Source organism: Cyberlindnera jadinii (assembly GCF_001661405.1).
Source record: "Cyberlindnera jadinii NRRL Y-1542 unplaced genomic scaffold CYBJAscaffold_6, whole genome shotgun sequence".
NCBI classification, from domain to species: Eukaryota; Fungi; Ascomycota; class Saccharomycetes; order Phaffomycetales; family Wickerhamomycetaceae; genus Williopsis; species Williopsis jadinii.
The window spans coordinates 502,823-514,888 of NW_017963657.1; the positions used below are offsets into that span (position 1 = coordinate 502,823).

At 46.3% G+C, this 12,066-nt stretch overlaps 7 protein-coding genes across 7 annotated transcripts; 4 read left to right on the forward strand and 3 right to left on the reverse strand.

The window, feature by feature from the left end:
• Positions 1 to 224: 224 nt before the first annotated feature.
• On the forward strand, positions 225 to 1,908 carry RTF1 (RNA polymerase-associated protein). Its single transcript, XM_020215038.1, has one exon. The coding sequence runs from the start codon at positions 479 to 481 to the stop codon at positions 1,799 to 1,801; it is 1,323 nt and encodes a 440-aa protein (XP_020070721.1). The 5' UTR covers positions 225 to 478; the 3' UTR covers positions 1,802 to 1,908.
• A 43-nt stretch (positions 1,909 to 1,951) lies between these two features.
• On the reverse strand, positions 1,952 to 2,515 carry ANK1 (ankyrin repeat-containing protein ANK1; the record flags this gene model as incomplete). The annotated part of the gene is made up of 1 exon (XM_020213354.1): positions 1,952 to 2,515. One exon carries the CDS (start codon positions 2,513 to 2,515, stop codon positions 1,952 to 1,954), a length of 564 nt encoding a protein of 187 aa, XP_020070722.1.
• A 266-nt stretch (positions 2,516 to 2,781) lies between these two features.
• Positions 2,782 to 6,051, forward strand: KAP114 (karyopherin KAP114). The gene has a single exon (XM_020215039.1). It carries the CDS (start codon positions 3,079 to 3,081, stop codon positions 5,947 to 5,949), a length of 2,871 nt encoding a protein of 956 aa, XP_020070723.1. The 5' UTR covers positions 2,782 to 3,078; the 3' UTR covers positions 5,950 to 6,051.
• A 315-nt stretch (positions 6,052 to 6,366) lies between these two features.
• YLH47 (Ylh47p) lies at positions 6,367 to 7,341 on the reverse strand (the record flags this gene model as incomplete). Its single annotated transcript, XM_020212106.1, has 1 exon — positions 6,367 to 7,341. A coding segment is annotated over one exon (975 nt), but the record flags the coding sequence as incomplete, so codon positions are not given.
• An 822-nt stretch (positions 7,342 to 8,163) lies between these two features.
• Positions 8,164 to 9,250, forward strand: CYBJADRAFT_88241 (uncharacterized protein). Its single transcript, XM_020217991.1, has 2 exons — positions 8,164 to 8,334; positions 8,549 to 9,250. Exons 1-2 carry the CDS (start codon positions 8,242 to 8,244, stop codon positions 9,080 to 9,082), a joined length of 627 nt encoding a protein of 208 aa, XP_020070725.1. The 5' UTR covers positions 8,164 to 8,241; the 3' UTR covers positions 9,083 to 9,250.
• Positions 9,251 to 9,322: 72 nt separating this feature from the next.
• On the forward strand, positions 9,323 to 9,832 carry DUT1 (bifunctional dITP/dUTP diphosphatase; the record flags this gene model as incomplete). The annotated part of the gene is made up of 1 exon (XM_020213694.1): positions 9,323 to 9,832. One exon carries the CDS (start codon positions 9,323 to 9,325, stop codon positions 9,830 to 9,832), a length of 510 nt encoding a protein of 169 aa, XP_020070726.1.
• Positions 9,833 to 9,884: 52 nt separating this feature from the next.
• On the reverse strand, positions 9,885 to 12,029 carry GUS1 (glutamate--tRNA ligase GUS1; the record flags this gene model as incomplete). Its single annotated transcript, XM_020216423.1, has 1 exon — positions 9,885 to 12,029. The coding sequence occupies one exon, from the start codon at positions 12,027 to 12,029 to the stop codon at positions 9,885 to 9,887; it is 2,145 nt and encodes a 714-aa protein (XP_020070727.1).
• Positions 12,030 to 12,066: the final 37 nt, after the last annotated feature.

Genomic DNA, 12,066 nt, shown 5'->3' on the forward strand with positions numbered 1-12,066 from the left:
ATAGCATTACCCTTTAGGGAAATCCGAGGGTAAATATGCACCGGATCTCTTCACTTTGTGTTGTGTTGTTGTTGATTTTTTCTTGGAGGGGGGTCTTCCTCCGAGGCGCTAAGAAGACGGCGAACACACCAATAACAAAGGCACTCAACGTGTATAAGCGCTTGGGGATAAAGCAGTAATAACCATGTCTGATTTAGAAGAGGACTTGCTAGCGTTGGCCGGTGGTGCTGGATCCGAAAGTGAGATTGAAAGTGATTACGAGCCTGCGCCAGCAGAGAGAAGCTCATCTCAGGAGCGTAAGAGAAGAAGGGTCGATGATGATGATGAGGATGATAATGATGATGATGATGAAGACGACTACGATCCTGAAGCGGCGTTTGCATCGGAGAATGAGGATGAGGAAGACTTTGAGGAGGTGAATCCTTATCCCTTGGAAGGGAAGTATAAGAACGAACAGGATAAGCTGGAGTTGGAGGAGATGCCAGAAGTCGAGAGAGAATCGGTGTTGTTTGAGCGTTCACAAGAGTTACAAATGTACCAGGAACGTAAGCTCCTTGCACAGAGATCACACCAGAACAAGAGACAACTTGAGAGGTCGTCAAGATCGCAGAAGGTGAAGGAGTCTGCACGGTCTTTGAAAACGTCCAAGTTGTCAGAGTTGAAGAAGCAGAGAGAGAAGAAGCACAGAAGAGAGCGTGACGACTATGAAAGTGAGAGTGAGGAAGAGGAGGACCCGTATGAGTTTGGTGATGAAGATGACGATGAGGATGGTTACGAGCCGGATTTCCAGTCCTATGACGATCAGGAGGTGCAGTGGGCTACACGCCAGACACGGAAACCAGTGGCCGTTAACGATATAAATACTATCAAGACCAGTCGTTCAGTTGCTGAGAAATTCTGCTTCTATCCTGGATTTGAAGACGCTGTTATTGGGACTTATGGTAAGGTACGTATCTCCCCAACAGCGTACAGAATGGTGAGAATTGAAGGTGTGGTACAAGGTAAGCCATACCAATTGAACGATCAAAAGGTTATGACAAACCAATACTTCCAACTTTATCAGCCTGGTATGCCGAAAAAGAACTTCCCAATGAACAGGCTCAGCGACGAACCGATCACACAACAGGAATTTGACAAATGGAAAGAGTACATTGATAGGGCCAAGGCTGAAGGCAAGTCTGTTTCGGCTCCAACGATTAGCGAGGTCGAACGTAAATATGCGGAGTTGAAGCAATTTGGTAACCTCAAACTTGATGGTGAAACCTTTAAGCAATACATGGAGAACAGAAAAAGATTCAACAACACAGTTGCAGAGAGTGACGTTCTTGGAACTAAGTTGAAATTGAAACAGAAATTAAGCATTGCACAACTACAGGGAAATTCTAACGAAGTGAAAAGACTCTCGAAGGAATTGGGTGAAATAGAGAAGACCTTCAATAAGATCTCTAACACAAAGATTGAGTCGGCACCTCTCGCTGCGATTATATCTGAAAAGAATAGAAGATTGAACATTGAACGTGTCAGAAATGCAGAGCTTAAGGACTTTGAAAAGAGACGTACCACGACACAACTCAACAGTGATCCATTTGCCAGATTGACTACAAAGGCAAGAATGTATTATAGTGAAGCTAATAAGGAGGAAACGGAGAAGGCCAAGAAGGATGCTGAACAGCAAGCCGTTGCGAATGCCGATAAAAAGAAGAAAGAACAGGAGTCATTACACACTGCCAAATACAGAACCCTGGGACACTTGGACAAGATGATCTCCTCCATCGATTTCAAATTTGACATTGAGCTTTAAGAAAAGGTATAGTATGGGTATGTTTTTTTATTTTCTTCTTGAATTGTACTTTCTTACATTGGTTGTAAGAGAAACATGCAAAATGAGCACATATTTGTAAGAACGTTATATATTGTATAGTATGTATTCGATATATCAGTTGTTGATAACTCATTCAGAACCAGAGTCTGAGCCTTCGTCATCATCCTCAACGTCAACATCGCCTGTGATTGTTAGTCCATATTCCATCTCAAGCCGGGTATTTAACTCACCTATTTGCTTTTCCTCCTCCTCCAATTGGAATGCCATTTCTGCACCTTGTAATATATCTATCAACGAATCGTTATCGTGTACAAGGTCGATTGGTTTCTGACCAGCGTTGTTCTTAATTCTTGCGTCTGCGCCCGCTTCGATAAGGGTCTCAGCAATAAAGGTACCATGCTCAGGTTCACTTTCACTATAGCGCACCGCCATATGAAGAGGCGTGTCACCGTCCAGCGTATTTGTAGGATCAACCTCAACTCCTTCACAGTCCAAGATCTCGTCCATTACTTCGTAAGAACCATACTTCGCAGCAAGGTGAAGGGGTGTATTCCCAAGGGCATCTCGGGAGTCGTTAATGATACTGGTGATTTGGTCACCAGATTCCTTGATGATCTCCCCCAGGAGATCCGTATTGTTTCTTCTGGCAGCCTCCAAGACCTGTTCCTTGTACGAAGCACCCTCTTCTGACATCGCAACCTCTCTATCTCTATCTGTTTATGTGTACACCGTTATCCCTCTAAATAGGCGGTGCCAGGCACACGGTGAATTGCCCTTTTTTTCTGTCTGTCCTCCACCGAGCTTTCCACTGGAGGCATTTTACTCCTGTTTAGCGGACCAGCAGCAGCAGCGGCGGCAGCGTGCACTCGTAGGAGGAGAGCGAGAGCAGAAATTTTCATGGGCTCTCCAGCCAAAATTGACCGTGAGCAGTAGCTAAGGAGAGCCGAATCCTTTCCACACAGCGAACAACTCAGCTGGAACAATAACAGTTTGAATCAGGATTAGCGAGCCTGACAGACTCGAAACATCTCCACTGCATTGCTCTCTCCGAGGCGCTAACGTTCTAATTGTGAAGTATTTCCCTCGAGCGTAGCTGTTGCTTATATAATGTAGGCTCTGGTTTTGTGTAGCGTGAAAAATGCAAAGTGTTTGTGAGAAGGAAAATCGAGGCACATGTTTTTACCGCCAAAGTACACTGACAACAACAACGTCATCATCAACATCAACAGCCGCGGAGCTTCGAAAGCACTGCTCAAATGTCACTGCTGGTCCTATTGAACGCGGTCCAATCGCCTGATAACAATCAGCGTAAGCTGGCGGAGGAACAGCTCGGTGTCGCTGTTGCCGCGGACCCATCGTCCAGTGCCCTTGAGCTCATCAACATTGCAAAGGCGCATGGCGATCTTGCTCTGAGACAGTTTGCGTTGCTTTACCTGAAGAAGATAGTACCGATGTATTGGAGTGCTGGTTTTGAGTCCTTTAAAGGGCCTGCGATCTCCCAGGAGCACAAGGCTGCCATCAGAAACTCACTACTTGAAGTCGTCACAAACGACCCACATTCAAAGATCAGAAATGGTGCTTCCTATGCGGTGGTACAGATCGCAGTGGTTGACTATCCCGACGAATGGCCAAGTCTCTTGGAGACCCTGTACAATCACATGATTTCTCTGAACAGGATTGCCGTGCTTGGTGGTCTGTCATTGCTTCAGGACTTACTCGATGACCTTGTCACTGAAGAACAGTTCTTTAACGGCGTGGGAATTGCCATTATTTCACAGTGTATGAAGTTGATGGGAAATTCAACAGTGGATGCTGAAGTTAAGACAGCAGCTGCCAATCTGTACAAATCGTGTCTCCTACAACTGGAGAACCCTGCATATTTGGAAGACGAGAGTAAAAGACCTGCTCTACAACAGCATTTCAACGAAATTGTCACTATGATGACAGTGTTACTCCAGGATACTACCCTTGATATACACTGCATGCTTTTCAGAACGGCACTTTACGCCATAGCTTACGTATTGGCAACCGAATTTCCTGAGGAGTTATTTGAACCTAATGCCAAGCTTGCACTACAGAAGGAAACCATAAACGACGTTTCACAACTAGCAGGGTTGTTTGCAACAGTTGTAATTCAAGAAGATGATGAATTTCCAAATGATACGGAGTTCGACACCGTCACTGTGTTGACCAACCTTGTAATTGAACAATTCCAATTCTTAGGTGGCTTAGAGGATCTTGGATTGTTCAGTGTCCTGACCAGCGACAACTTCCTGAATGCTATCATCACAGTTGCCTCTCTCCCATTGGAAACAGAGTCCGAATATTCTGAGGAATATGACACTTTTGTCACAGAAGAAACGGGCGTTTCACCTGACTTTTCTGCCAGAAACGCTGTGTTTCAATACATGTCTGAGCTTAATGCTGAAGACGTTTCTAAAGTGTTCAACGGCCTAATTGATCAATTACAGTATGATCAACCATGGAAAACAACAGAAGCGGTGCTATATCTGCTTTGTGGATTGTTCGACCACCAAGAACCAATAGCATCACAGTCTTCTCTTGTGGACTCATTGAATAAATTCTTGCAATTTACAGAGAGTCCTAACACACTGTTGCGGGCCAGGGCTGTGATCACCGTACCTTTATTCTTGGACAAGTTCCAAGATCGTTTATCAGATGATTTTGCTACAAAATCATTATTGCATTGCATAAGACTTGCCAATAATGACTCAACAGAGTTGTTCAAATCGGCATTTTTAGTGGCTCTATTGAGTTACCGTGAATTGGTGGAGTTTCACAATTTGGGAAATGAAATTCAAAATGTCTTATTCGACATCATAGCCTCATTAATCTCTTCAGCAAAGGATGATACACCACCATTGTTAGCTGAAGCTCTCGTCATTGCTTTGAAGATTAACAACGTTTCCATGGCGGCGTTGAACCTCATGTTTGAAATAGCTCAAAAGGATGCTGGCAATATTGAACTTGTATTGGACATTGAAGATGTGTTGGAAACATTATTAGAATCCATAGACATGACCACTTTCACCGGTTACATTCAGAATGTCCTTTCAAGGTTCATCCCAGTTATCGTTAATTCAAAGGGTGACTTCTCCGCTGAACTGATGTTAGCACTCCAAGTACTTTCTATCTTTCTTGAAAGCTGTCCTGGAGAAATCCCCGAAGATGTTTTTGCTGCTGTTGACCCTGTGATTTATGATCTCTTGATGGTTACATCTGACGATCAAGTCTTACAAGCCGGTGGTGAGCTTTATAACTCGCTCATCAAGAATTCAGATGCTAACCTCTTTGATATACAAAAGGTGTTGCAAGTTTTAAGCAAATTCTTAAACCCAGAACTATCCGACAGTGCTGCTTTGAATGTTGGTACATTATCTGTGTCTGTCATCACTAAGTTTAGCTCCAATCTGGAAACTTTCTTGCCAGAGATTTTGAAGGCAACAACACAGAGACTCCTACAAGCTCGTGAACTGGCCACCATCCAAGACTTGCTAAACGTGCTATGCTACATGATCTCTATAGATGTGACACAGTCGGTCCAATTCCTTGCAAACTTTGAGATACAAAAGATCTTCAATATTTGGTTTAGCAACTTTAGCTCAGTTAGTGGAACAAGTGAAATCAAGCACAACTGTCAAGCCTTAGTGGCACTCTTCCTTAGCGGAATTGACTTTGACTTCACTGTCGATGGTGATGAGATGGTTGACCTTGCTAACCCTAATCTTATCATCACACGATCAATGAGAAAGAATGCAGAGTATAAGCAGATTCTTGTCCCTGTGAAGATCATCAAACTTCTTGTTCATGAGCTAAGAGATCAATCTACGAATCATCAATATGAGTCCAGAGATGGCGATATCGATGCTGTTGCTGATGATGATGAAGAGGGATGGGAAGACTTTGATGATATCCGTGATGATTTCGATAAGTTCAAAGAGACCATTGGTGATAGTGATATAGTTAAGGATGAGGATCTTAGAGTATACCTGATCAGTTTCTTCAAGCAAGTTGCCAAGGACAATATCCATGACTTCAAGTCCATTTATGAACTTTACCTTACAGACGATGAACGTCAAACGTTGACCGACACGCTTATTGAGTGAGTAACACGAAAATCTACATCACTAATTATATTGTTAAGTTAGTATAATAGTATGTAATATCCTCTAGTTATTTTAATATGTAAAATAAATAATCTGTATAGAAGGATAAAGCTCTCATTTGGTCTTCTCCTCAGTTTTCTTTACAGGCTCTTCAATAGGCAATTCTGTGGAGTTGGTATCCTTAGCCTCAGAAGGCGTACTTTCCACAACATCCGGTGACTCTATTTGCTTTTTAGCTTCAGGTTCTGGAATGGCTTCAGGTTGTGTGTCCTCTGTCTTTTGCTCTTCCTCAAAATCTTCTAGCTTGATATCATCCTTTACAGGTGCAATGGGTTGTGACTTAGACTGCTCCTGTTCCTCCTTAATAAGTTCTTGTTGTTCCTTAACAAGCTCCAATCTCAAGGAGACATCATTGGCTGAAACTTCCGACTTGGTAATGTTGTACACCTGATCAGGGATGGAACGTAACACCTGGACCAAAGCATCGTAATAACTATCCAAATTGGAGGCTTCACCGTAGGTGTAGACACTTGACAAGATCAAAAGCGTCGAAGGAATCTTCTGTCTGAGTCTGAGGTCCAACCAGATGTTCAAATCATCTTTCAATCTGGCCGGAGAAACCCCCTGTGTCTTAATACCTCTTGAAGAGCAGGCAGATTGGAGCTCTTTGACAGATAACGATGAAACACCTTCGTAATCAATTGCACGATCATCCTTAATAATTTGCAACAGTCTATATCTGATTTGATACCTGAGGATCTGGTCTGAACCAAATGGTCTCAAGTTCATATACTTCGCCATGGCAACTAGTTGTGGTCTTGACAAGTTGTCCAACACCAAGTCGTTCTTGAACAATCTCGCAATTTTGATAACCTGCTCCTTGCTTGGACTTTCACCCAGGGTATTCAGCGATCTGAAGAACTGCACAAATTCTGCTTTATCCTGTTCTGATGTTGACTTGGGTATCTTGATACCACTCTCTTTGAAGGTTTGTCTCAAGAATGAAGAGGTTTGATCTCTTGTCTTGATGAGCTGCGCCTTCTTCTTCTTCTTATCATCCTTGGATTCGTACGTCGAAGGTAAGAGGTTTGGGAACAGCTTCAAAGCAATTGGCAGTAACAGTTCTGCAAATGGGATGATGATGAAAGCAGAGAATGGAACCAGTCTAAACAAGTCACCAGTGGTTCTGGACAGCTGTGTCTGTTCTCTTCTCGTCAATTCATAGCCCCTGAGCATCTTGAACAGGAGCTTTGTAGAGATGTTCACCTCGTAACCCAAAAGCTTGGTACCATCCCAATAGTGGTGTACTTCATGCTTGATTCTATCCCACAGAGGCGGCTTCTCCTTCTTCTCTACAGTCTGCGGAACATCCTTGATCTCCTTGGTCTCAGAGCTCTGTGGCGGCTTGCTGGCCTGACTCTGGTATCTTGTTTGGCACCTATAGAAGAGAGCTGATGTTGAACGGCTCAACGGCGACTTCGAGCCATATAGAGAGGCGCCACCTAGAGAGCAACTTTTTGGAGGGCGTATCATCCTGGTATCTCAATCACGAACCCAACAGTGTCTCAAGTATCCTTTGGCTAGTTGTTAGTAACCATTATCAGCGTCAGTGTACTTCCAGTAGCAGGGCCACCTTGGAGTACCACGAGACATATATCCATTATGTCTGGCTCCTCTTCGCTACCTTCCTCCCTTGGCCCTCTCCCTGCCTGCCTGCCTCCTCCATGAGTATTCCCCATTGCCATAGAAAGAAAGTGCTGTGACGAGCCAAAGACCCTATGGTACTCACTGATTGAACCTTCTGAGCAGTTTGAACCCCGTGGCGTATGAAATCGGTGTGCTGGAGAAGGTCTGATGAGGCCCTTTCTCGACGTCAAATTGTACAGAGGCGAGGGAAGAGAGGCCAGAGGGAAAAGCGTCCGCCGGGGCCAAACCCGCAGAGGGAGACAAAGAGGGCCCCGCGCCCGCGGGCAAGGAGATTTTCTGCTTGTTCTGCCTGGGGGCGGGCGGCTCTGGGCCCGCAGCGGAAAGAGCGATGGTCCCCGGTGTCCGGGTGTGCTCATGACGGATTTCGCAAATGCTTTAATTTCGTTGCTCTTTCGTTGCAATTTGCGCAAGCAAATTGCCCGATTGGACACTTTGCGCAAATATGTGTGCCCCTACCGCATAAACAACCTCTCCGGAGCTGTGTGGCTATATACGCTGCATTGTGTTGTGTATTTGTTGTTTAATGGACCATTCCAACAAGTAATCCGTGGGTTGTTGAACGGTTGATCGTCTCTATTTACTGCAATGGATCCACTAAGCCCGCTGCCCGGGTCGTTTCCGCAAGCTTCCACGTCACATACCGCATTTCCCATGGAGATATCACCAGAATCAGTAGCAGTACGCAAGTCTCTACAGACAAGGAGAGAGTTGTTCAAAAGGGATCTATTGACTAAGCTGTCGATACTGAGCGCTGTGTATATAGGCATCATCTATCTGTACGACTGCAGCTTACTCATGCTTATCGTCCACGCGATCATCCACATGGTGAGTATCATTCCACCCGGCTCCCCCTTGAAATGACACAACGTGATATACTGACCATACCTCATAGCACTTGACAACGCCGTATAACATGGACGAGTTGCCGGTTTCCAAGGAGGTGCTGAAGGTGAGCACGCTCCACGGGATCATAATAACTAACGTGTGCTGTGCGCTGCTGCACTTCCTGAGAGACATTCCAGTGCCAGATAGTAGTGGCTACATCTATGGACACCACACGGTTGAAGTCATTGGCGAGCAGCAGATCGAGTCCAAATCTCTGCTATATGTCCTGGACCTTGTCATCTTTGGGATACAGTCGTTTATCTACTCAGCAAGGTTCTACTCGAGGACATTGCACATAGATGCTGAAACTGTCGTGGAACAGTACGATGGCTCACAGGGGAACTGCACAGCAGCAAGAATCGACTACACAAGTGCACTGCTACCGCAGTGGATCACTCTGGCCGAGTTGCTACGGAATGACTCCAACGATGCCCAGAGGTTGCAACGGTTCAGAAGCTCAATATTGGACCAGCCTTCCTTACTTGATGACAGCGATGAGGCCTCGAGAAGACAGTACGGCTCCATGGATCACACCGAGTGACCACAACACCCTTCTAATGTTAATAGACAACTACGACTTAATGATATATCAAAACTTCCGCAACTGCCCGTATAATACCGGTGGTGTTTGCGCTCCGTGTATAAGGCAAGACGCGTAAACAGGAACGCGAAAACTGACGCGTACGCTCAGGCAAGAACGCCGTAGCCAGCGAGAGCCCAAGATGGGCGAAAAAGCGAGAAACACGTCCAGTTATTCTGCCATACAACCGCTCGGAATTGAATGGCCATACGTTGTTATTCACAAAGTACTCTGACATTCACGAGACTTATGACACAAGAGCTAAAGAAGCAGAAGATGAGCCAAGTCCTGAAGATCTACAAGCGTTCGGAGAATGCCACTACACCAACAAAGGGCTCAGCGCTCGCTGCCGGGTACGACCTCTACTCTTCAGAGAAGTCGTTGGTGCCAGCAAGAGGCCAGGCCATGGTGGCGACTGACATCTCTGTGATTGTTCCTGTGGGGACATACGGTCGTGTTGCACCACGCTCTGGACTCGCGGTGAAGCATGGTATCTCAACAGGTGCCGGTGTTGTTGATGCTGATTACAGAGGCGAGGTCAAAGTGGTGTTGTTCAACCACTCTGAGAAGGACTTCGAGATCAACAAAGGTGACAGAATAGCCCAATTGGTTCTGGAGCAGATTGTCAACGCAGATATCGAGGAGATCACGGAGGCTGAGCTGGATACTACAGAGCGTGGAGCTGGTGGCTTCGGTTCCACTGGTAAATAGAGTAAGAAGAACAGTAATAGAAACTCCTTCAGGTTACGTACAAACAGTAGACTTATTTCTTAGCACCGTACTTGTTGACAACCTTTCCGTCTGGGATGGTGAAGAAAGTGTACTTTCCATCTTCGATCTTGTCCAATCTGAAGTAACCCTTTCTCTCAAACTGGATAATGTCACCAACCTTCATGTTCTTGATGTTCAAATCACCAAGAGCAGCAGTGTGGAACTCGGTCTCTGGGGTGATGAAGTCTTCGAAATCGTCACCTTCTTCCAACTTGTCCTTGGTGATCAGGAGATCAAAGTCAACGAGGTCAACATCAACCTTCTCCGGAGTATCAGCCAACCAAGTCACCTTGTGCTTGGTCTTTCTGAAATCACCCTCCAGGTGAAGCTTGGCCTCGATGGAGGTGACATTGTCACCTTCCTTGTTGAGCTTGGTGACGATAATGTTACCCCAGTCCATCAAGGTGAGCTCTTCGCCATCCTCCAGGGAGTTGGCATCGTCCTGGTCAATCAAAACCTGGTTGTAGAAGATAACGTCCTTTTCACCGACATCTGGGTTCTTCTTGTGCTTTGGCTTCTTCTCAACAACAGGCTCAGATGGCGCACCTTCGATGTGGACCTTGACTGGGCTGACGATTGCAGTGTGACGTGGTGCAATTGGGTCAATAACCTTCTTGTTCATGGCCCAGATGATGGACCATTCCAAGTTGATGACGTTTCTTGAAGGACCTTGAGAGATGACAAAGTTGTTCAGACCTTCAACAGTCATACCACGTCTTCTGACACCTCTGACGGTAGGGAATCTTGGATCATCCCAGTTGGAGACGTAGCCCTTGTCAACAAACCACTGCAGTTTACGCTTAGACAGCAGTGTTCTGACAAAGTTGACTCTGGCAAAGTCCCAGATGTGCACCTTTCTCAGCTTCAATGCCTCCAAGAACCAGTCGTACTGTGGGTTTCTGTCCCTATACTCAATGGTACGCAAGGCATGGGTAACACCCTCCAAGGAGTCGACGACTGGCACACAGAAGTCATATGTTGGGTACATCTTCCACTCTGACCCACTTCTATGATGTGGAGTCAAGTTACATCTGTAGATAACAGGGTCACGGAGGGCCTTGTTAGGGTTGTCGACAGAGATCTTTGCACGAATACAGTTCTTCAACCCTTCCTCGGTACCGTTCTTCATCTCCTGGGTGAAGATTCTCAAGTTCTCCTCGACTGAGCGATCACGTCTCTCGGAGGCGATACCGTCCATTCTCTCCTGTCTCATCTTCTCCTGGACGGTGTCGTCTGCGTAGGCCTTGCCTTCCTTGATCAATTGGACAGCAAGGTCGTACATCTCCTGGAAGTAGTCAGAGGAGTACGTCAGCTTATCACCCTTGATACCCAGCAACTTCAAGTCCTCGATGATGGAGTCCTGGAACTCAACCTTCTCCTTCGAAGGGTTGGTGTCGTCGAATCTGATGATCAGCTTACCCTTGTACTGGTCCGCAAAGTACTTGTTCAAGATAGCAGCCTTTGCGTGGCCAATGTGCAGGTACCCAGATGGCTCTGGTGGGAAACGGGTCACCACCTGGCCTTCCTTAGCATCTGGAAGGTCGATGTCGAAGTTGGCCTTGTGAGACTCCTTCTTACCATCGGCCTTGACCTTGGACTTCTTCTTCAACTCCGCAACGGCCTTCGCCATCAGCTCAACCATGCCTCCGAATCTCTTGTCCTGCTCCAAAAACTGGTACCATCTGGTCACGTTCGTGTAGACGGTGTTCTTGATGATGGAACCAACCATACCGTTGGATCTCAGCGCACCCCAGACCGCAATATCGGCAACAGAGACGGAGTATCCTACGATGAAGGAGCGCAGGTTCAGGTGAGCATCCAGCTTCTCCAGTGAGACCGCCAGCTTCTTGAAATCCTTCACAACGAGCTCGCTGGAGGCCACCTGGACCCACTCAGCAGACTGGCCAGCGCCAACAAGCACCTCAGGGAACTCGCTGGCCAGCTTCTCAACAACAGCACCGTCCTTCACGGTCTCGGTGCCGGCCTTGAGCACAACAGAGGCCCCGTCAACGGCCTTCTCATCGACAAAGTCCACCGTGATGGAGCTGTCGGTCTCAGAGTTGACGAAGGCAGCGGCTGTGAGTGCGTCGTACGCAACCACAGGGGCCTTGGCAGCAATTGTAAGCGAATAAGACATGTTTGCTATGCTTTTCTCTCTGTAGAAGGGGATGATG